The 25665-nt window shown below is 36.6% G+C and overlaps 1 protein-coding gene across 4 annotated transcripts in view; it reads left to right on the top strand.

Moving 5' to 3' along the window:
• PROSER2 (proline and serine rich 2) overlaps positions 1–25665 on the top strand; it is a 50701-nt gene that overhangs the window by 7680 nt on the left and 17356 nt on the right. For 3 of the 4 annotated variants that reach the window (XM_077169433.1, XM_077169434.1, XM_077169436.1), the window contains one exon: positions 20710–20928. In XM_077169433.1, coding sequence (XP_077025548.1) covers positions 20791–20928 — 138 coding nt within the window. In that variant the 5' untranslated portion in view covers positions 20710–20790. Of the gene's footprint in view, positions 1–10440; positions 10546–20709; positions 20929–25665 lie in introns of those variants that run through there. The other variant, XM_077169435.1, reaches the window with a different exon arrangement.

Raw genomic sequence — 25665 nt, 5'->3', positions numbered from 1 at the left:
ACCCTAGAATGAGCTGAGAATTAACATCAAGGGATCGAGAGAACCTTCTTGACCAAAAGGGGCAAGAGTGAAATGAGACTAAGTGTCAATGGCTGAGAGATTCCAAACAGAGTCGAGAGGTTATCCTGGAGGTTTTTCTTACACATTAAGTAGATATCACCTTGTTGTTCAAGATGTAGTGGAGAGGCTGGAGGGAACTGCATGAAAATGTAGAGCTGTGTTCCAGTAGCCATGTTTCGTGATGATGTTGTATAATGATATAGCTTTCACAATGTTACTGTGTGATTGTGAAAACCTTTTGTCTGATTCTCCTTTTAACTACCTTGTCAACATACGAGTAGAACATGGAATAAAAATAAATAATAGGGGGAACAAATGTTAAAATAAATTTAGTTTGAAGTGCTAGTGATCAATGAAAGTGAGGGGTAAGGGGTATGGTAGGTATAATCTTTTTTTTTTCTGTTTTCATTTTTATTTCTTTTTCTGTTGTCTTTTTATTTCTTTTTCTGAATTGATACAAATGTTCCAAGAAATGATGAATATGCAACGGATGATATTGAGAATTACTGATTATATATGTAGAATGGAATGATGTCTTATTGTTTTGTTTGTTAATTTTTTTAATTAATAAAAAATAAATAAATCCAGAGAGACTTAAAAAAAAGATTAGATTTCTGAATTGTTTTATAAATATTTCTTTTTACTTTCTAGTATATTAGAATAGACAGAGGGAAATACCTGAAATTTCTGAACTATAATCCAGTTGCCTTGATTTCTGATAATGACTATGTAACTATGCAGCCTTTTTCTTGTGATTGTAAAAACCTTGTGACTGACCCTCACTTGCACCACCTTATCTTATTTTTCAATTTTAGAGTAATGATCACTAAAGACGGCCCCTAATATTCATTATGAAGGGCTTTGAGTCAGCCCAGAACTAATTCACCCTAATTCCAAAACGTACCTTCCTAGGTGGAACTGGATCTAACCAAAATGGGCCCACCTGATTTGTAAAATTTGTGGATTTTAACCTACAAATCACCTATACCTCATTTTAATACTAAAAATCACACCCGTCATTATATTAAGGCCACCATCTTCTTACATACATTCTGTGACTAAACATGTAATCAAATCTGCACCTACTCAATAATTAGATCACCTCTAATTACATTATTTGGGACCATTGTGCTCATGCCCATCTTTTGATACTATAAAACTGTCAGAGTTACTGCAGTTTAGAGAGAAAAATTTTGGGGCCAGTAGGCCATCTGCTCTCCTGCTTCACATCTAGCAATAAATCCTTTTTTTCTTTGAAACCTTTTGTCTCAGAAATTGGTCATTTGAGCACACTGGGCACAAAATTCACTGCTTTGATTGGTATATCATTGTTCTAGTTTGCCAGCTGCCGGAATGCAATGTACCAGAAACAGAATGCTCTTAAAAAGAGGAATTTAATGAGTTGCTAGTTTACGGTTCCAAGGCCGAGAAAATGTCCCAATTAAAACAAGTCCATTGACATGTCCAATTCAAGGTATCCAGGGAACAAATACCTTGGTTCAAGAAGGCCAACGACCAACGTTTCTCTCTCAGCTGGACGGGCACATGGCGAACATGGCGGTGTCTGGTGGCTTTCACATGGCTCTACCAAAAAGAGACTCTCTCCAAAATGTTTCCTCTTTTAAAGGATTCCAGTAAGCAACTCCACCTTCAGTGGGTGGAGACACACCTCCATGGAAATCATCTAATCAAAAGTTACCACCCACAATTGGGTGGGCCACATCTTCATGGAAACAATCAAAATGCTCCCACCCAGCAATACTGAATGAGGATCAAAGGACATGACCTTTCTGGGGTCCACCACAGATTCAGACCAGCACAATCATAGTGAATGATAAATAAATACAGAAGGAGCCAGCAGTGATGCATAGAATCATGAAGAAAGGTTTGATAAGGTTTAGTTAAGTTTCTGAGCTAGACTTGGAAGACCGGAAAAAAGGGAGGCAGTAGAAAGATGGTTGACAATTCAGCAAAACAATTATGGAAACAGACTAGGTTCAAAGGGCTGATGTTGTGGAAGATGATGTTGAAAAGGTATGGTTAGGCCACATTCTAGAGAGACATTTTAAAGCCCTGCATTCTTACAGAGAGGTTCCTTGGCAGTATGGGTTAGGAAAATGAAAGCTGTTAACTTTGATGAGCCCCTGGTACCAAGAGTAATCAGGGATTTTAGAAAAATTATTTTAGTGCTTGGCGGTTTACTGTAAATGTTATACCGAGTGTTTGCTTTATTTTATTGATTGATTTTTTTGGCATGGGCAGGCACCAGGAATCGAACCCAGGTCTCTGGCATGGCAGACAAGAACTCTGTCTGCTGAGCCACGTGGCCCACCTTATTTGCTTTATTTATTTATTTTTAGGTGCTAACAATATACATAGTTTTTAAATTTGTTTATTTATTAAACATAACCACACACAAACACGTTCTTGCCATGTGCTCATTCCATTCTTGATATATAATCAGTAACTCACAATTTCATCACATAGTTGTATATTCATCATCATGATCATTTCTGGAACATTTGCATCAATTCACAAAAAGAAACAAAAAGGAAACAGAAAAAAGTTCATACATACCATACCCCTTACCTCTCTCTTTCATTGATCACTAGCATTTCAATCTACTAAATTTATTTTAACATTTGTTCCCCCTATTATTTATTTATTTTTTAAACATTTTCTCCCCCTGTTATTTATTCATTTTTAATCCATGTGTTTTACTCATCTGTCGATAAGGTAAATAAAAGGAGCATCAGACACAAAGTTTTATTTTTTATTTTTTTTATTTTTTTATTAACGGAAAGAAAAAAAATTAACACAACATTTAGAAATCATACCATTCTACATATGCACTCAGTAATTCTTAACATCATCACATAGATGCATGATCATTGTTTCTTAGTACATTTGCATCGGTTTAGAGGAACTAGCAACACAACAGAAAAAGATATAAAATGTTAATATAAAGAAAAGAAATAAAAGTAGTAATAATAGTAAAAAACAACAACAAACAAACCAACAAGCAAACAAAAACAAAAAAAACCCTATAGCTCAGATGCAGCTTCATTCAGTATTTTAACATGATTACTTTACAATTAGGTATTATTGTGCTGTCCATTTTTGAGTTTTTGTATCTAGTCCTGTTGCACAGTCTGTATCCCTTCAGCTTCAATTACCCATTGTCTTACCCTGTTTCTAACTCCTGCTGAACTCTGTTACCAATGACATATTTCAAGTTTATTCTCGAGAGTCCGTTCACATCAGTGGGACCATACAGTATTTGTCCTTTAGTTTTTGGCTGGATTCACTCAGCATAATATTCTCTAGGTCCATCCATGTTATTACATGGTTCATAAGTTTATCTTGTCTTAAAGCTGCATAATATTCCATCGTATGTATATACCACAGTTTGTTTAGCCACTCTTCTGTTGATGGAGATTTTGGCTGTTTCCATCTCTTTGCAATTGTAAATAACGCTGCTATAAACATTGGTGTGCAAATGTCCGTTTGTCTCTTTGCCCTTAAGTCCTTTGAGTAGATACCTAGCAATGGTATTGCTGGGTCGTATGGCAATTCTATATTCAGCTTTTTGAGGAACCGCCAAACTGCCTTCCACAGTGGTTGCACCCTTTGACATTCCCACCAACAGTGGATAAGTGTGCCTCTTTCTCCGCATCCTCTCCAGCACTTGTCATTTTCTGTTTTGTTGATAATGGCCATTCTGGTGGGTGTGAGATGATATCTCATTGTGGTTTTGATTTGCATTTCTCTAATGGCCAGGGACATTGAGCATCTCTTCATGTGCCTGGCCATCCGTATTTCTTCTTCTGGTAGGTGTCTGTTTAAGTCTTTTTCCCATTTTGTAATTGGGTTGGCTGTCTTTTTGTTGTTGAGTTGAATAATCTCTTTATAAATTCTGGATACTAGACCTTTATCTGATATGTCGTTTCCAAATATTGTCTCCCATTGTGTAGGCTGTCTTTCTACTTTCTTGATGAAGTTCTTTGATGCACAAAAGTGTTTAATTTTGAGGAGCTCCCATTTATTTATTTCCTTCTTCAGTGTTCTTGCTTTAGGTTTAAGGTCCATAAAACCACCTCCAGTTGTAAGATCCATAAGATATCTCCCAACATTTTCCTCTAACTGTTTTATGGTCTTAGACCTAATGTTTAGATCTTTGATCCATTTTGAGTTAACTTTTGTATAGGGTGTGAGAGATGGGTCTTCTTTCATTCTTTTGCATATGGATATCCAGTTCTCTAGGCACCATTTATTGAAGAGACTGTTCTGTCCCAGGTGAGTTGGCTTGACTGCCTTATCAAAGATCAAATGTCCATAGATGAGAGGGTCTATATCTGAGCACTCTATTCGATTCCATTGGTCGATATATCTGTCTTTATGCCAATACCATGCTGTTTTGACCACTGTGGCTTCATAATATGCCTTAAAGTCAGGCAGCGCGAGACCTCCAGTTTCGTTTTTTTTCCTCAAGATGTTTTTAGCAATTTGGGGCACCCTGCCCTTCCAGATAAATTTGCTTATTGGTTTTTCTATTTCTGAAAAATAAGTTGTTGGGATTTTGATTGGTATTGCATTGAATCTGTAAATCAATTTAGGTAGGATTGACATCTTAACTATATTTAGTCTTCCAATCCATGAACACGGTATGCCCTTCCATCTATTTAGGTCTTCTGTGATTTCTTTTAACAGTTTTTTGTAGTTTTCTTTATATAGGTTTTTTGTCTCTTTGGTTAAATTTATTCCTAGGTATTTTATTCTTTTAGTTGCGATTGTAAATGGGATTCGTTTCTTGATTTCCGCCTCAGCTTGTTCATTACTAGTGTATAGAAAAGCTACAGATTTTTGAATGTTGATCTTGTAGCCTGCTACTTTGCTGTACTCATTTATTAGCTCTAGTAATTTTGTTGTGGATTTTTCTGGGTTTTCTACATATAGTATCATATCGTCTGAAAACAGTGATAGTTTTACTTCTTCCTTTCCAATTTTGATGCCTTGTATTTCTTTTTCTTGCCTAATTGCTCTGGCTAGAACTTCCAACACAATGTTGAATAATAGTGGTGATAGTGGACATCCTTGTCTTGTTCCTGATCTTAGGGGGAAAGTTTTCAATTTTTCCCCATTGAGGATGATATTAGCTGTGGGTTTTTCATATATTCCCTCTATCATTTTAAGGAAGTTCCCTTGTATTCCTATCTTTTGAAGTGTTTTCAGCAGGAAAGGATGTTGAATCTTGTCAAATGCCTTCTCTGCATCAATTGAGATGATCATGTGATTTTTCTGCTTTGATTTGTTGATATGGTGTATTACATTAATTGATTTTCTTATGTTGAACCATCCTTGCATACCTGGGATGAATCCTACTTGGTCATGATGTATAATTCTCTTAATGTGTTGTTGGATACGATTTGCTAGAATTTTATTGAGAATTTTTGCATCTGTATTCATTAGAGAGATTGGTCTGTAGTTTTGTTTTTTTGTAATATCTTTGCCTGGTTTTGGTATGAGGGTGATGTTGGCTTCATAGAATGAATTAGGTAGTTTTCCCTCCACTTCGATTATGTTGAACAGTTTGAGGAGAGTTGGTACTAATTCTTTCTGGAATGTTTGATAGAATTCACATGTGAAGCCGTCTGGTCCTGGAATTTTCTTTTTAGGGAGCTTTTGAATAACTAATTCAATCTCTTTACTTGTGATTGGTTTGTTGAGGTCGTCTATTTCTTCTTGAGTCAAAGTTGGTTGTTCATGTCTTTCCAGGAACCTGTCCATTTCTTCTAAATTGTTGTATTTATTAGCGTAAAGTTGTTCATAGTATCCTGTTATTACCTCCTTTATTTCTGTGAGGTCAGTAGTTATGTCTCCTCTTCCATTTCTAATCTTATTTATTTGCATCCTCTCTCTTCTTCTTTTTGTCAATCTTGCTAAGGGCCCATCAATCTTGTTGATTTTCTCATAGAACCAACTTCTGGTCTTATTGATTTTCTCTATTGTTTTCATGTTTTCAATTTCATTTATTTCTGCTCTAATCTTTGTTATTTCTTTCCTTTTGCTTGCTTTGGGATTAGTTTGCTGTTCTTTCTCCAGTTCTTCCAAGTGGACAGTTACTTCCTGCATTTTTGCCTTTTCTTCTTTTCTGATAAAGGCATTTAGGGCAATAAATTTCCCTCTTAGCACTGCCTTTGCTGCGTCCCATAAGTGTTGATATGTTGTGTCTTCATTTTCATTTGCCTCTAGGTATTTACTAATTTCTCTTGCAATTTCTTCTTTGACCCACTTGTTGTTTAAGAGTGTGTTGTTGAGCCTCCATGTATTTATGAATTTTCTGGCACTCCGCCTATTATTGATTTCCAACTTCATTCCTTTATGATCCGAGAAAGTGTTGTGTATGATTTCAATCTTTTTAAATTTGTTAAGACTTGCTTTGTGACCCAGCATATGGTCTATCTTTGAGAATGATCCATGAGCACTTGAGAAAAAGGTGTATCCTGCTGTTGTGGGATGTAATGTCCTATAAATGTCTGTTAAGTCAAGCTCATTTATAGTAATATTCAGGTTCTCTATTTCTTTATTGATCCTCTGTGTAGATGTTCTGTCCATTGATGAGAGTGGTGAATTGAAGTCTCCAACTATTATGGTATATGTGTCTATTTCCCTTTTCAGTGTTTGCAGTGTATTCCTCACGTATTTTGGGGCATTCTGGTTCGGTGCGTAAATATTTATGATTGTTATGTCTTCTTGCTTAATTGTTCCTTTTAATAGTATATAGTGTCCTTCTTTGTCTCTTTTAACTGTTTTACATTTGAAGTCTAACTTGTTGGATATTAGTATAGCCACTCCTGCTCTTTTCTGGTTGTTATTTGCATGAAATATCTTTTCCCAACCTTTCACTTTCAACCTATATTTATCTTTGAGTCTAAGATGTGTTTCCTGTAGACAGCATATAGAAGGATCCTGTTTTTTAATCCATTCTGCCAGTCTATGTCTTTTAATTGGGGAATTCAGTCCATTGACATTTAGAGTTATTACTGTTTGGATAATATTTTCCTCTACCATTTTGCCTTTTGTATTATATATATCATATCTGACTTTCCTTCTTTCTACACTTTTCTCCATGTCTCTCTCTTCTGTCTTTTTGTATCTGACTCTAGTGCTTCCTTTAGTATTTCTTGCAGAGCTGGTCTCTTGGTCACAAATTCTCTTAGTGACTTTTTGTCTGAGAATGTTTTAATTTCTCCCTCATTTTTGAAGGACAATTTTGCTGGATATAGGAGTCTTGGCTGGCAGTTTTTCTCTTTTAGTAACTTAAATATATCATCCCACTGTCTTCTAGCTTCCATGGTTTCTGCTGAGAAATCTACACGTAGTCTTATTGGGTTTCCCTTGTATGTGGCGGATTGTTTTTCTCTCGCTGCTTTCAAGATCCTCTCTTTCTCTTTGACCTCTGATATTCTAACTAGTAAGTGTCTTGGGGAACGCCTATTTGTGTCTAATCTCTTTGGGGTGTGCTGCACTTCTTGGATCTGTAATTTTAGGTCTTTCATAAGAGTTGGGAAATTTTCAGTGATAATTTCTTCCATTAGTTTTTCTCCTCCTTTTCCCTTCTCTTCTCCTTCTGGGATACCCACTACACGTATATTTGTACGGTTCACATTGTCCTTGAGTTCCGTGACACCTTGTTCAAATTTTTCCATTCTTTTCCGGATAGTTTCTGTTTCTTTTTGGAATTCAGATGTTTCATCCTCCAAATCACTAATTCTGTCTTCTGTTTCTTTAAATCTGTCGTTGTAGGTATCCATTGTTTTTTCCATCTTTTCTACTTTATCTTTCACTTCCATAAGTTCTGTGATTTGTTTTTTCAGTTTTTCTATTTCTTCTTTATGTTCAGCCCATGTGTTCTTCATGTCCTCCCTCAATTTATCGATTTCGTTTTTGAAGAGGTTTTCCATTTCTGTTCGTATATTCAGCATTAGTTGTTTCAGCTCCTGTATCTCATTTGAACTATTGGTTTCTTCGTTTGACTGGGCCATATGTTCAATTTTCTGAGCGTGATCCGTTATCTTCTGCTGGCGTCTGGGCATTTAGTCAGATTTTCCTGGGTGTTTGACCCCACAGGTTGAAAGATTTTTCTGTGCAATCTCTGGGTTCTGTTTTTCTTATCCTGCCCAGTAGGTGGCGCTCGTGGCACACGTTTGTCTATGGGTTCCACCAGTGAAAGTTGCTGTGGGTCCTTTAACTCTGGAAAATTCTCGCCGTAGGGGAGGTTCGGTAGCCGAAGCGTCTTGGAAGAATGCCAGCCGGCCTGTGGTTCTGAATGTGGGGAGGGTCGCCGGCCGCCGCAGCACGGGAGAGCGTCCGGCTGAATTAGCTAGTCGGCCCGGGGCACCAAGCGTGGCAGGAGGGCGCCAGCTGTCGCAGCCCGGGAGAGTGCACTATTCCCAGCCGACGGGGGAGTCACGTGTTTGGAAGGGATCCCCCGGTCACTGTTCTCCGCAGTCTGGGGATTTCCGACCCAACTATCTCAGTTGTTCCGGGGGGCCTCATGTGGTGGGGGCACCAGCCGCCGCGGCCTAAGGGGACCGCCTGTCCAATTCTACCAGCTGGCCTGGGAAGGTGGAGGGGAGGGACTCCGGTCGCTTGCCTTCCCACCCAGGAAAGCCCGTGCCCCTTGGTGATCTCACCGGAGCTGGTTCTCCCAGATAGTCAGCCGTTCCAGGATGGGGTACGCCGTCCCTTTGATCTCCCTCGTGGCTCCGGGAGCTGCTCTATATTATCTGCACTCCCCCCAGTAGCTGTTCTGGAGGAGGAAAGGTGAGGGCGGCAAGGCTGTAGAGGCTGGTGGTGGAGGAGCCGGTGAAGGCGGGGGAAGAGGGCACCGTGGTGGTTGGAGAGCGGCCGGAGCAGGAGGGGGAGGAGGGGGAAGAAGGAGGGCGGGCGGGTTGGCTGCTGCGGGGCGTGGGCGCCAGACACAAAGTTTTTACAATCACACAGTCACATTGTGAAAGCTATATCATTATATAATCATCTTCAAGAAACATGGCTGTTGGAACACAGCTCTACATTTTCGGGCAGTTCCCTCAAACCTCTCCGTTACACTTTAACTAAAAAGGTGATATCTATTTAATGCATAAGAATAACCTCCAGAATAACCTTTCGACTCTGTTTGGAATCTCTCAGCCACTGATACTTCATTTTGTCTCATTTCACTCTTCCCCCTTTTGGTCGAGAAGGTTTTCTCAATCCCCTGATGCTGAGTCTCAACTCATTCTAGGGGTTTTCTCAAAACCTTGATGCTGAGTCCCAGCTCATTCTAGGATTTCTGTCTCATGTTGCCTGGAAGGTTTACACCCCTGGGAGTCATGTCCCACATGGTGAGGGGCAGTGATTCTGCTTGTCCTGTTGGCTGAGAGAGAGAGAGGCCACATCTGAGCAATAGAAGAGGTTCTCTTGGGGGTGACTCTTAGTCCTAATTTTAAGTAGGCTTAGCCTATCCTTTTCAGTGTTACATTTCATATGAACAACCCCCAAGATTGGGGACTTGGCCTGTTGCTTTGGTTGTCCCCACTGCTTGTGAGAATATCAAGAATTCTCCACTTAGGAAAATTGAATTTCCCCCCTTTCTCATAGTTTCCCCAAGGGGACTTTGCAAATACTTTTTTATTCACTGTTCAAATCACTCTGGGATTTATTGGGACATCACTCTGGACAAACCTACAAAATCTCATGCCCTACTCAAGGTGTACTATGGTGTTCAATTAAGCTGTCCACATAAGTTGTATTAGGAAATGCACTAGTCAAAATAAAAATTTCTTGCCAAATAAACATTTTTGCTTTTGTCTCACACACGTAAGTTAAAGCTTTAAAATATGAATTAACCGTCTGTTTTCAACACCCTGCAGTGTTGACTTTCCTTTGTTCCTCATGCAAAACATTTTTGAATTTGTACATTTAGTCACTATCATTATATACTCTAGGCATTCCTAGATTATACCAGCTCAGTCTTTATCATATCTTTCTAATTTCATTTGTGCCCCCAGGCCTCCTCCCTCTGTCATTCTCACATTCAGCTTTTCAGTGTTCTAACATTATTGTGCTACAATCAGGTAGTATTGTGCTATCCATTTCTGAATTTTTATGATCACTCCTGTTGCACACTCTGTATCCCTTCAGCTCCAATTACCCAATATATACCCTCTTTCTATCTCCTGATGGTCTCTGTTACCAACTGAAATTCTCCAAGTTCATTCACTGATGTCAGTTCATATCAGTGATACCATACAATATTTGTCCTTTTGTTTCTGGCTGATCTCACTCAGCATAATGTCCCTAAGGTTCATCCATGTTATTACATGCTTCATAAGTTTATTCTGTCTTAAAGCTGCATAATATTCCATCGTATGTATATACCGCAGTTTGTTTAGCCACTCGTCTGTTGATGGACATTTTGGCTGTTTCCATCTCTTGGCAATTGTAAATAATGCTGCTATGAACATTGATGTGCAAATGTCCGTTTGTGTCCTTGCCCTTAAGTCCTTTGAGTAGATACCTAGCAATGGTATTGCTGGGTCACATGGCAATTCTCTATTTAGGTTCCTGAGGAACTGCCAAACTGCCTTCCACAGTTGTTGTACCATTTGACATTCCACCAACAGTAGATAAGTGTGCCTCTTTCTCCACATCCTCTCCAGCACTTGTCAGTTTCTGTTTTATTGATAATAGCCATTCTGGTGGGTGTGAGATGATATCTCATTGTGGTTTTGATTTGCATTTTCCTAATAGCTAGGGAAGTTGAGCATCTTTTCATGTGCCTTTTGGCCATTTATATTTCCCCTTCTGAGAAGTGTCTGTTCATGTCTTTTGTCCATTTTGTAATTTGGTTGTCTGTCTTTCTGTTGTTGAGTTGAACAATCTTTTTATACATTCTGGATACTAGACCTTTATCTGATATATTATTTCCAAGTATTGTCTCCCATTGTGTAGGCTGTCTTTTTACTTTCTTGACGAAGTTCTTTGATGTACAAAAGTGTTTAATTTGGGGAGTTCCCGTTCATTTATTTCTTCAATTTCGTTGTTTGCTTTATTTTTAACAAAGTTTTTTGAGAATAGAAATACTTGGCAGAAAATGAACTGTAAAGGCAACAACTTTTTTATCTCTCTACCTGGCCAGTTCTGTCTGTTTAGGTATCTTTGGTATGGTGAGGGATGGAAGACTATAGAAACTGTGCTCTACTTGTATAATTGGAAATGAAACTAAGAATTGTACTCAGAATAATCAATGTGTTGTGCTAATAGAGTAATATTCTATTTATATAGAGGTAGTCTATAAATACAATAGGGGAAGAAAGGAAATCGTTGATTTAGTCTAAGAATTTGTTTAAAAGCTCTAAGTTGAATAATAGAAAAGAATGTCAGTCCTCAGTTTTTAAAACAATGTAAAATTTATTGTTTGTCTAAACAATATAAGAATCTTGGCACCATTCATAATGCCTTCTTCTAGTTAATTTCTTGTTATAAAAAACTCACTTTTATTAGCACATGTTATTTTTATAAAAATAGGACTTAACAGCTATTAGAACCAGACACTACTAAAGTGGAAATACCATCTTTTTTGAAGTAAAATCAGAGGCAAGGGCCTGTCATATAGTAGCCACTCAATACATTTTCAGATGATGGATGTTGAGAAGAGGCACTAGCATGAAAGTCAGCACTGGTTGTTTTTTTGTTACTCATTATTTCATCTGAGTGTGTACATTCCCTTAAAAACTGTGTTCTCCTCATTTTCACCCACTACTTATCCATAGGAAAAAGCCCAGTCATGGTAATGAGCTATTGTGACTTAGAAATTTTTAAAAAAAGTGAAACTCTTTCATTTTTTTATGTTCTTGTGGGTCAAGTAAAACATAACTTTGGAAAGTTTTTTTTGGCTTTATTTAGGATAAATTGAAATTTTATATTCCTTCATTAAGTCAAAACTCATTAATCCTAAATCTTCTGCTTATTCTGTGCTTTTTAAAGTCTCCTAGGTGATAAAATGATCTGATAAACCATTATTATTCAGATCTCCAGGAAACCTTCCTCCTGTTTTTCCAGCAGCAGGAAGCAGGTACCTAGAGGAGATAACCAGTTACCTTTTAGTGAGTGCAGTGAATCAGGTGTGTACTATAAATAATCACCTCCTCTCTACCACTCCCTCATCCCCCACCCCACCATATGTCTGTGGATATGAATTTATGTTTGAAAGATAGTGTTGTTTTAAATTTATATCAGTGGAATTGTGTTAAGAATCTAATTGTCTTTTCACACAGTATATTTTATGATCTGTCCATGCCATTGTCCAGTTGATTGCTTCTAACTGATGCACAGTCATCCATAATAATCATTTACCACTTTTTTACTTATTCTTTGAGTCCATAGTTGGTGATGAACCTAGGTTACCTCCAATCTAGGTGGTTTAGAACTTAATAGGAAGGGTGATAGGAATGATTTTAATGTTTTGCCCTTAAGTGTGATTGCTGAAGTTTTGTTTTTTAATAGATATCCTTTATCGGGTTAAGAAAGTTTCTCTCTCTTTGTTCATGAAGTTTTAAAAAATTATACATAATATTAATTTTATCAAATGCTTTTGCATCATTTGTTGAGATGATTTACGATTTTTCTGTTTTAATCTGTTAATATTATACGTTGCATTGAAAAAATTAATGTTATGTAAATCTTGCATTCTTGGGATTAACATATACTGGTCAAGTTTTCTAGACCCAATTTACTAGTAATTTTCTTTAAGACTTTTTGTATCTGTATTCATGAGTGAAACTGGTCTGTGATTTTTCCTTTCTCATATATTCTTTGGGTTTTGGTATCAAGGTTATAATCGCCTCAAAATGAGGGGTGGGGAATGTTTCTTCTTTTTCTCCTGTCTGAAATGGTTGTGTAAGCTGGGAGTTATTTATTTATTCCTTGAACGTTTGGTAGAACTCTCCAGGAAAACTCTCCAGAAAAATCCAAGTCTGGATCTGGATGTTTTTCTTGTGGGAAGATGTGTATCTATTGATTCATTTTCTTTAATAGTTATAAGATTATTCAGATTTTTTCTTGAGTAAGCGTTAGTGATATATTCTTCTAGGAATTTGTCCATTTCATCTATGTTTTCGAATTTCCTGGGGTAAAGTTGTTCATAATATCCTGTGGCACATCTAGTTATATGCTATTTTTTGTTCTGATATGTCTGTTTTTTTCTTACTTAGCTCTGCCATGGTTTATCAATTTCATTAGTAGTTTCAAAAACTTTTGCTTGATCTCTATTTTTATATTTCTTTATTTCTGTGTTCTTTGTTTTTTTCTTTCTGTATTTATTCTTTTGTTGTTGCTTTTCTAATTTCAGTTAGATGCTTGGTTCCTTAAATGTCAGCCATTTTCCTTTTCTAATATCATAAGCATTTAAGTTATGCTTTAGCTGCATTCCATAGATTTTGATGTGAATTTTTTTTATCATTTAGGTCTAAATATTTTCTAATTTCCAATATGGCTTCCGAGAGTGTTTAGAACCCTAAATTCTTAATGACTACACACATGGGTTCTTCTGGTTATCTTCAGGTCATTGGTTTCTAATTTAATTGCACTGCAGTGCAAGAATGTGTTATCTGATTCTAATCTTTTGAAATGTTCTGGTATTGCTTTATGGCCTCGTAGGTCATCAGTGTTTGTAGGTGTTCTGTGTAAGCTTGAAAGAATGTGTATTAGGCAGTTGTTGCATATAGTGTGATGGAATTGTTGATTAGATCAATTGTGCTGTCAATCGTGTTGTTTCAGTATTCTATATTCTTTGTCTACTTAATCTACCACTTACCTAAAGAGATGTACTAAAATCTCCCACTGTGATGGTGGGCTTATTAATGCTATATATTTTTGAAACATGTTATTAGGCTCATGTGTGGGGAACCTTTTGTCATTTTGAAGTGATTCTCTTTATTTTTAGTAAATCTTTTGTCTTTTTTCCTTTGTCTGATATTACCATGAGTATTTTAGCTTTCTTTTTAGTCTTTACCTTTATCTTATTCTTTGCTTTTGATTTTCACCCTTTCTGGTGGCCCATTGTTCTAGTTTGCTTGCTGCCAGAATGCAATATACCGGAAACAGAATGGCTTTTAAAAAAGGGAATTTAATAAGTTGGTAGTTTACAATTCTAAGGCTGAGAAAATGTCCCAATTAAAGCAAGTCTATAGAAATGTCCAATCTGAGGCATCCAGGAAAAGATAGCTTGGTTCAAGAAGGCCGATGAAGTTCAGGGCTTCTTTCTCAAGTGAAAGGACACATGGCAGGCACAGAGTTTCTCTTTCATCTGGAAAGGCACATGGTGAACACGGTCAGGGTTCCTCTCTCATCTGGAAGGGCACATGGCAAGCATGGCATCATCTCCTAGCTGCTTCTTCTGGCTTCCTCTTTTATGAAGCTTCCAGGAAGGCATGTTCCTTCTTCATCTCCAGAGGTCACTGGCTGGTAGACTCTGCTCATTGTGGCTATATCATTCTGCTCTGCTCTCTCTGAATATCTTACTCTCCAAAACGTTTCCTCCTTTATAGGATTGCAGAAACTAATCAAGACCCACCCAAATGGGTGGAGACATGCCTTTACCTAACCCAGCTTAACACCCACTCTTGATTAAATCACATCTCCAGGGAGGTGATCTAATTACAGTTTCAAACGTATAATACTAAATAGGGATTAGAAGAAACGGCTGCCTTTATAAAATGGATTAGGATTAAAACATGTCTTTTCTAGGGTACATACATCATTCCAAACCAGCACACCCATGTAAACAGCACATTGCTGTCTTTAAAGAAAAATCCAGTTGACAATTTCTTTCTCCTGGATCATTTTCTATTAAATTTATTATAATTACTCAAATATTTAGATTCTTTTTATCATAGTTTGTGTCCCTTTTTTTGGTACTGTTTTATGTTTTTTCTTTTACTTCTTTGAAAATGAATTTTTCCCTCAATTCCATTTATTTAATCCTCTATTTGAGACATTGAATATACTTTTTCTATTCTTTTAATGGTTTTCCTAGAAATTTTACCATGAATACTTATAAAATTAAAAAGTTAACCAGTATTTTTACCTTCCTCCAAAACACGGATCACCTCCTTTCTAATGCTAATGTATATTGCTTTATTTTTTAGTTCTATCATTTTAATTCCAGGGGAAAAAAAAAACCCTGCTGTTTTATATGTCAGTGTTTATTTAAATTTACTCACATATTTATTACTTTAAAATAATCAGCCTTCTTTTTAATTTTTTAAAATTTATTTTCAAGTAATTTCAGATTTACCAGACAGTTGCAAAATTAATACCATTCCCATATAGAGAACTCCAGCATAAGAACCCACCCAGATACCCAGATCCATCAGCTTCTAACATTTTGCCATATTGGCTGTGTCATTCTCTTTATCCATCCATCCATCTTTCTCTTTATTTTCTAAACATTTGAAAGTGAGTTGTATACATCATGCTCCTTGAACACTTAATTCCGCCATGTACATTTCCTAAGGACAAGGATATTCACTTATGCAATCACCTTAAGTATAGTTACCAAATTCAAGAACTTTAACACTGTCTATCCTCCCAATAGTTTTATATGTTCCAATAGTGTCCTTTTGGACATTCTCTCCTCTGTTATTAGATCCAGTCCAGGATCATATATTGCTTTTACTTGTTATTGTCTCTTTTAATCTCTCTCTCTTTTTTTAAGATTTTGGAACCATATACACAACATAAACGTTCCTATTTCAACCACTTCCAAGCATACAGTTTGGCAGGATTAATCACACTCATAGTGGTGTGCTACATTCACTGTCATCCATTATCAGAACCCCATTTAGAAACCCTGCATTAACTCCCTATTCTACCTCCTTTAATGTCCCAAATCTATAATAATCCCGTTTGGTCTGATACCAACTTAACTTCAATAGCATGCACACACTATGTTTCTATACTCTTTTGTCCCCCCCACCTTTATGTAGTCCTTGTTGCAAATTACAAGTCTAAAACCATCCATTTATCATTACTTTTTATTTGTTTTGCATTTTAGATCCTGTAGAAGGTCAAGAGTGCTGTTACTAACCAAAAATAAAACATTAGAGACATTTATATTTACCTGTGTCATTACCTTTACCAGAGATCTTTATTCTTCATATGGCTTCAATTTAGTGTCCTTTCTTTTCAACCTAGAGAATTCCCTTTAGCTTTTCTTTCTGGGCCAGTCTCAGTCTATTGGTGACAAACCTCCATCAGCTTTTGTTTATCAGGGAATGTCTTAATCTCATCCTCATTTTTGAAAGTCAGTCTTGCTGGATATAGAATCCTTTGGGTTGGCTTTTTTTTTTTTTTTTCTTTCAGCACGTTAAGGATGTCATTCCACTGCTTTATTGCCTCCATAGTTTCCCTTGAGAAATTGACATTTAGTCTTAATAAAGTTCTCTTGTATATGACACGTTGCTTCTCGTGGCTTTCAGAATTCTCTCTTTATCTTTGGCATTCATCAATTTTACTTTTGGCGGGGGGGGGGTGCATGGTCCAGGAATCGAACCTGGGTCTCCGATACTGCATGTAAGGTAAGCATTCTACCACTGAACGCACCCGTGCACCTTCATTCATCAATTTTATAATTATATGTTTCAGTGTGGATCTATTTGAATTCATCCTGTTTGGAGATCATTGAGCTTCTTGGATGTGTATATTCATGTCTTTCATCAAATTTGGAAAGTTTGAAGACATTATTTCTTCAAATATTTTGTTCCTGTCTCTTTCTGGGACTCCTGTACTGTATATATTGGTATATTTAATGGTATGCTACATATCTCTCAGTCTCTGTTCACTTTTCTTCATCCTTTTTTCTTTCTCCTACGCAGACTGAGTAATTTCCGTTGTCTTATCTTCAAGTTCACTGATTCATCTGCCACCTCCATTCCACTGTTGAACCCCTCTAGGGAAATTTTTAATTTTTGTTACTGTGATCATTCGGTCAATATGGTTCTTTTTCATGAATTCTGTCTCTTTAATGACATTCTCTTTGTATTCCTCTATCATTTTCTCGATTTTCTTTATTTTTTGTCTATGTTTTCTTTAGCCCTTTGAGCATATTTAAGACTATTTTTTAAAACTCTGTTTGGTATGTCCAAGATCTGGTCTTCTTCATTGATAGTTTGTTCCTTTCTCCCTCCCTCTTTCCTCCCTCCATCCCTCCTTGCTTCCTTCCTTATTTTCCCTTTTCTATTAGCGAAGTTATAAGTTTACAGAAAAATTATGTTGAAAATACAGACTTCCTATATACCCCCCCATGCCACCATTATTAACCCCATGCATTAGTGTGGTACATTTGTTACAATTGATGAAAAAGTATTATAATTATACTATTAATTATAATTCATGGTTTATATTAAGATCTATTGTTTGTGTTGTAAGGACCTGTGCTTTTTTTTAACTTTAATTTTTATTCTAGAAACATATGTATAACCTAAAATTTCTCCTTTTAACCACTTTCAGTTGTGTATTTCAGTGCTGTTAATTGCATTCATAGTGTTGTGCTACCATCACTACCATCTGTTACCAAAACTTTTCCGTCATCCCATCGTTGATGGTTTCTAATACTTTAATCTTCTCCTTTGCACAAGCTGTCTTTTCCTCTTTCTTTGCATGTTTTGTAATCTTTGTTTCAGTGTAGATATTTTTACACTTTAATGTGTTATTTCTGAAATTTAGACACAGGTTTCTTGAAATTTAGATACTTGAGCTTGTATTTAAAAAGAGAGAGAGAGAAAGAGAAAGCAGAAAGAAAAAACAGTTTTCCCAGTGTCTGTAGATTGGTTGATAAGAGTGCTCTCTTTCAGAGTTGAGCTGTGCTATCAGTAAATTTGGAGAATAGCATGAGGCAAAAACATAGTATCTTCCCAGATTTTATCTTCCTATGAGTCTTGTCCTGGACATGCACACATGGCCCTAGGTATACGTCCATTTACACATGTCAGAATATATACTCTTCCCTAGTGGTTCTTTACCATTGCAGGCACTGCCCTGTGTGTCCCACAGCCAGCAAACCTTTGCCCCAGCCAGCTGCAATTAGACCTTTCTACAACATTCTTTAGGAGAGCTCTGTGAGCTGCTTTTTACATGAATGGCAAGTTCTGGGATTGTGAACCCACAACATGTCCTGACTGAGATCTTCTTACTGCCACCAGAGAGACTGGCACAGACATACCTGCTCCCAGTATGAGCACAAGGGTTACTCGACTCCCTTCAGAACTGGGACTAGGGACCCACACTGAAAGTGCAAGCAGGCTCTGCACCAAGCTGGTGAAGGGATGGGGAAGGGGCCAGCCAGAGCACCACAATGAAGATTTCCTACCATTTTTAAGTTACCTTTTTCTTGATTTGGCACTCGCCCAGTTATTGCAACCCTTTCATTGTATTCCTGAGCTCTGAAGAAGATGGCTCTGCCAGTTTTTTGCTAGTTGTTCAAAGATTCTGTGGAGAGACAGAACCCTGGAATGCCATCATTTTGGTCAATTGGCTATTCTTTTTTCTTGTGTTCTGTACCTTCCATCTGGGATCTCTTGTTCCTGAAGTATAGCTTTTATAATTTTTTAATGGGAGTCTGGGAGTCTGTTGGTTGCAGACTCTCTCAATTTTTTATTTGAAAATTTATAATATGTTGCCCTTGTTCTTTTTTATTGAAAGCATATTTTTAAATCAGAATGTAAGCTTTCTTCAGTTATAACCCATATATATATATACATGAGATATTTAACCTACCTGGGGTTTCAGATGAAATATAAAACTTCTGGAAATTCACATTTTCTATACTGCTTTGTCCTTGTCCATTGAAGATATTTTTGTAGTACATGAAACTCATCTCACTGACAGTATTCAACTGTGTTTGGTTTCCATGACTGTTAAGAGTAGTGCGTCTTATTATCACTTCTTTGGAAAGTATGTCCTTTCTTTGCATGTTTTAAAATAAAATCTTATATAAGTTTTTGAATAGGTAATATTTTCAAATGGTTAAAAAAGAAAAGGTATTTCTATTTCTAAAAATTCTCCATTTAACTCTTCTCCCCCATATACCCATTCCCCCTTACACCCAATGATTGTTCTTGACTTATATGTCCTTCCAAAGTTTCTTTATTGACAACAAATAGAAATATGCATTCTTATTCCATAATCTCTTATTTTACACTAAACAGTATTTTATATATCGTTCTATACTTGCATTTTTGCTTAATAATAATATACTCATTAGCACATAGAGAATTTTTTTGACAGCTAAAAAATATTCACTTGCATGAATTAAGTACAATTTACTTAACCAGTCCCTTATTAATAGGTTATTTTCAGTTTTTCATTATTTCAAGCAATCCTGCAATGAATAACTTTGTATATGTGTCATTTTGCATGTGTGCAATTTATTGGTAGGATAAATTCCTGTAAGTGGAGTTGCTATGTGAATGGTTGTATATATTACAGATACGTAGCTGCTTTTAAGATTTTCTTCTCATTTTTGGTGTTCTGTAATTTCATTGTGATGTGTCTAGTACATTTTTAGAACTTATTCTGCTTGGATTTTATTGAAATTTGTCATTCTTTGAAACAATATATACAGATCCAGGTCACAGCAGGAAACAGATTACATACACAATCTGAGTAATTGAGTGTTTTAGTTTGTTAAAGTTGCTGGAATGCAATATACCAGGAATAGAATGACTTTTAAAAAGGGGAGTTTATTAAGCTGCAAATTTACAGTTCTAAGGCTTTTAAAATGTCCAAACTAAGGTATCCTGGGAAAGATACCTTGATTCAAGAAACCAGAACACCTCTGTCAGCTTGGAAGGCACATGGCATTGTTTGCTTGCTTTCTCTTCTCATTTCATAAGGCTTCCTGGGGCATGGCATTTTCCTTCTGCATCTCCAAAATTCTCTGTGTGGGCTGTGTCAGCACACAAGCTTTTTCCAAAATGGTTCCCTCTTAAAGGGCTCCAATAAGCAGCCCCACCTTGAATGGGTGGAGACATATCTCCATGGAAATCGAGTCAAACTGCCTAATCAAAAGGTACCACCCACAGTTGGGTGGGTTGCATTTCCATGGAAATAATTTAAAAATCCCACCCAGCAATATTGAATGAGGATTAAAGAACATGGCTTTTCAGTTTCAAACCAGCACATTGAGCAAAGTTTAATAAATGGACTATTTTCAAAAATATGTGTAGGGTTAGGGAAAGCAATAATGGATGATTTAATAGGTAGAAAATAGCAAGACTGAGCACCCCTAGTTCCAAAGCGGCAATGATGAATTGGCAAGGTTACAGCTTATTTTGGAGAAAGAGCAGAAAGCACTGACCCTAAGTGCAGGGGCGAGAAAAAAAGCCAAAACGTTGGATAGGTCAGATTTCCAGATTTCTTAAAAATAACTCTTACTTCTTCATAATGGTTAAGGGCATAAAAGAGAAGTCTAGACCAGGATCACCAGACAAGTTGATTTAGTTCTCTTGAATGAATCTAGCTCACGCAAGCCTTTGTTTTTGAGGGATAAGGTATTTTTCTTTCGAGGCTCACTAACTGTGATCTCTTTGTGCTTGATTTCTCCAGAAACAATCCTTTACCTCAGAATGGGATACTGGCTTCTTCCCCACTTCTTGTGACTAGGCCAGCACTGAGGTTTTGGTGGGGATGCCTGTAAACCAACTGAAATCAGACTCTTCTGAGATGGACTCTGACATGCCACCCAACTGCAGGCTCAGTGACTTGAGCAGAGGTGGAAGTTTGGAGAGTAGAAGTAGCAGTTCTCGGTCTAGAAGCTTCACTTTGGTGAGTGATGATTTTCTTTAATGCTTTCATGTGCTTTGGTTTTTGCCTCTGCCCCCACCTCCATTCCCATCCTTACCCTACCTTTTAAGAAATTGCTTATAAAATCCCTTTGGGCTAACTAGCTTGATGTTTGGGAATACCTGTTTTGTGAAATGGCATTTTATCTTTTTTCACCTTTAAGTTTGTACAAATACAGAGCATTACCCACAGCAGTGAAACGAGTCCACAGCTGTAGCCAATACCTTATGGCTGCTTCAACCCAGAAAGGACCATGCCCCAAAACAGTCAAACAGGGAGGCACACATTCAGAAGGAAAGAAGACAAACACCACCTATCTCATAGGATAAAATCAAATTCACGTTAACACAGAGTTTTAATTCCCTTACAAATATCAGTGCTCTTGTATCTCTAAAAATCCAGACCCTTACATATCATCAACCAGCTTTGGGAGCTTTTAAGAAACAGTCATTAGTTTTAAAGATAAGAAAAGGTCTTTTTATACTCTCTTTTTCCCCTGAGGATATTCATCTTCTTGGAGAAAGAAACCTTTATATTCAGAGAGAAAGGAAAGGAAAGAATTAACTCTTGAACTTCTTTGTCAGTTTAGCTAAAGTTTTGTCAAGTCTGTTGATCTTTTCAGAACACTAACTTTTGGTTTTGGTGACTCTCTCTCCCTTTTTTTTAAATTTACTATTTCATTTCTCTTAGGTCTAAAATTTGTTATTTCCTTCCTTCTGTTCACTTTGGTTTCGTTTGTTCTTTTTTTCTAGATCCTCCAGTTACCAGGTTAGATCTCTGATTTTTAGATATTTCTTATTTTTGAATGTAAGCATTTAGAGCTGTAAATTTGCCTATCAGATGCCTTCCATCTTTTCTTGTGTTGTTTTTTTTTTGTTTTCATTGCCTGAAGATATTTCCTAATTTCACTTGTGATTACTTCTTGACCCCATTGGTTGTTTAAGAGTGTGTTGTTTAATTTCTACATATGTGTAAATTTTCTAGTTCTCTCTATGTTTTTGATTTCTAATTCATTACACTGTAGTCAGAGATGATGTATGATTTCAGTGATTTTAAATTTATTGAGTCTTGTTTTATGACCTAATATATGGGTTATCCTGTAGAATGATTATATGCACTAGAGAAGAATATATATTCTGCAATTGGGTGAAGTGTTCTGTATAAGTTTATTAGGTCTGGTTAATTTACAGTGTCATTCAAGTCTTCTATTTCCTTACTAACCTTCTGTATATATGTTCCATCCATTAGTGAAAGGAGTATACTGAAATCTCCTTCAATTAATATAAAACTGTCTATTTTTGCCTTCAAATCTGTCAGTATTTGTTTCATATATTTCAGGGGCTCTGCTGACAGGTACAGGTATATTTATAATTGCTATGTGTTCTTGTTGAATTCTCTCAGTATATAGTGACCTTTATCCCTTCTAACAGTTTTGACTTAAAGTCTATTTTGTTTGATATTAGTATAGCTGCACCCCAGCTCTTTTTTTTTTTTTTTTTTTTTGTATACTGTATGATGGGGTCACATTTCATTCTTTTTCCATGTGAGTATCCCTTTATTGCAGCACCATTTGTTGAAGTGTTTGTTTGTTTGTGTTGGTTTCTTTCTTTCTTTGGGAAGTGCATGGGTCTGGAATCAAACCCGGGTCTCCCACATGGCGGGTGAAAGTTCTACCACTGAACTACTCTGGCACCCCCTCCCAGCTCTTTTTTGAGTACTGTTTGTGTGGCATTTTTTCTGTCCTTTCCATTTCAACCTACTTGTGTGTTTTAATTTAAATTGAGTCTTTTGCATATAGCGTATAGTTGGGTCATGCTTTTTTATCCATTCTGCCAATCTCGGCCTTTTGTCTGGGGAGTTTTATTCATTTACATTTAAAGTCACTACTGATAATGCAGAACTTTCTTCTGCCATTTTGCTATTTGTTTTTTATTAAAGTCTCATACCTTTTTTGTGCTTTAATTCTTCTATAAATGCCTCCTTGCATTTTAATTTGATTTTTTGTAGTGTACTCTTTAATTCCTTCTCATTTTCTTCTGTATATATAATTTCATAACATATATATAATATATAATAATGCTGTATGGCGGGGGTCACAATTCGTTCTTTTTTCATGTGAGTATCCTGTTATTGCAGCACCATTTTGTTGAATTTTTGCTTGTTTTTTTTTTTTGTTTTTTTGGGGGGAAGTGCATGGGCCGGAAATCGAACCCAGGTCTCCTGCATGGCAGGCAAGAATTCCTTCTGTATGTATTTTTCAGTTATTTTCTTTGTGATTACCATGGAGCTTAAGTTTAACATCCTAAATCCATTAAATTCTCATATGATTTGATACTACCAACTTAACTTCAATATTCAATGTATTTAATACAAGCACTGCTCTTATACCACTACTCCTTTTTGTTATACTTGTTACAAATTAAACTTTATATATTGTATGTCCCAAACTATAGATTTATCATTACTTATTATGCATTTGCATTTTAGAATCTGTAAGAAGTCAAATGTGAAGTTGCATACCAAAAAATACAATGCAATAGTACTGGCATTTATAATTACCCACATGGTTACCTTTACCCAAAGTCTTTATTTCTTTTTGCTGCTTTGATCCACTGTCTCATACTCTTCCTTTCGGTCTGAAGGACTCCCTTCTAGCATTGCTTGTAAGACAGGTCTAGTGGTGGCAAACTTGCTCAGCTTTTGTTGAGCTGGAAATGTCTTAACTTCCCCCTAATTTTGGAAGGACAGTGTCACCAGATATAAATTCTTGATGGGCAGTTGTTTTCTTTTAGCACTTTAAATATTTCATTCCTCTGCCTTCTTTTCTCTGTGGTTTCTGAAGAGAAATAGACACTTAATCTTATTAGAATTCCCTTGTACATAACACATTGCTTTTCTCTTACAGCTCTCACAACTCTATCCTGTCCTTGGCAAAAGAAAATATATTGCAAGTCACATATATATATATTTTTGTTGTTGTTGTTGTTGTATGCTGTATAGTGGGGATCACATTTCATTATTTTTTCATGTGACTATCCCGTTGCAGCACCATTTGTTGAGCTTTTTTTTGGGAAGTGCACGGGCCAGGAATTGAACCCAGTCTCTTGCATGGCAGGTGAGAATTCTACCACTGAAGTACCCTTGCACCCCACCAAAATATAGTTTTATCAAAAGAAAAATAAATATTGTAATTCACCAACATATATTTTTCACCAAAAGACAGATATATTGCAAATCACTCTCTGTATATTTGAGAGCCTACAAATACTTAAAACTGGAGAGTTTACACCTACTTTTTAAATTTTTAAAAATAATATAAAGACATTTAATGTATGTATAAAATATATACAGATTAATACTCCAGTAAATAGTGGAGTATGTTCTCCAAAGGATAGTTAGAATGTAGTCCTACCCAAAGGTAAAAGGATATTTTTAAAACTTGGTGTAGCCAACTTAGGTACACTAAATTAAAAGACTACTTTTGTATGTGTTGATGGAATAAAATTGAGATGTTCCTCAGATGATCTTGATATGTAAGTAAAAGGGTATAGCGAATTGGGAATCAGGGCAGGGTATTTGAATTATTTTCCAGTCTTTCACATTCATTTTCTTGTTGAACCTAAGGCACATCTCAACATCCTTTGCACCAAGGCCTCTTGTGATAATGTAAAATAATATCTACTGTCCTCCTCCTAGGGGAGACTGTAATGCCAAGCATATCAAGTGCTTTGAATTTGGAGAAGAAAGATGCCACTTTGATATCTCCATTCTAGTAGTATAGGACCCATTCTTATTATTAATCAACTAATGTCTACTTTTTCCAAATCCTGCATGATAGCTCAAACTCATATACTTTGAATACAAATAGGACTTGATTGAGCTCTACAAACCTGTCCATTGAGGAATAGAACTGACTGACTTTTATATATTCTCTTCTCTCTTTTTCATTTGTGTGTGTATGTGTGATTGATACATTTACTCAGATATTGAAGTACTGTTTTAGAAGTTAGGGACAGAACAGTGGAGCTTACTCTAGTACCTAAGCCTCTAAGATAAAATAAGTGGTTGTAGATTTGCTTCCCAGAGCAGCAGACTCAGACAGTGGTAGAAGTGTTCTTGGAATCAGTATCTGTGAAAGTTGGAGGAAGGAAGCAGGACTGAGCAGGGAGAAGTTGAACTGTGATGTAGACCCACCAAAGGCCTCAGCTGTTTCTCAGGAAACTGAGTTGGGGTGGAGCTTTTATACCCACTTAGTGATCAGTCATTAGATATGGGAAACCTCTGGAAGGAGGCATGATCTTGACAAGGTAATTTTTTCAGCCCCAGGCAATCCCCACAGAGGACTGATGGCTGCAAGCTGCCTTCCAGCAGCACTCCCAACAGAATGAGTCATTCATTGCCATCAGGTAGTTTGGGTGGTGCACTACACTGACCACCACAGAGGTTTAGGGAGAAAATGAAAAGAATAAAGGTACTTAACCTCTTATAAGGGTGGAATCAGCCAGAGTACCTGCAAGATATCTTAACTAGAAGAAGCATGTGTGTAAAATGAATTCAAAAAGTTTATAGGATACTGATATTTAAAATACACTCATTATAGAACGTGAAGGCACATGGAATATTAAGGTCTGCATCTGGAAATTTTGGAAATCATTGTGTTGACTCTTTGTCAACCCAGAAATTTATCTTCAGAGACAAAGGCTCTATTATAAACAGATC

This window comes from Tamandua tetradactyla, chromosome 7 (genome assembly GCF_023851605.1).
Source record: "Tamandua tetradactyla isolate mTamTet1 chromosome 7, mTamTet1.pri, whole genome shotgun sequence".
Taxonomy (NCBI): domain Eukaryota; kingdom Metazoa; phylum Chordata; class Mammalia; order Pilosa; family Myrmecophagidae; genus Tamandua; species Tamandua tetradactyla.
This window is presented reverse-complemented; position numbering and strand designations above follow the sequence as displayed.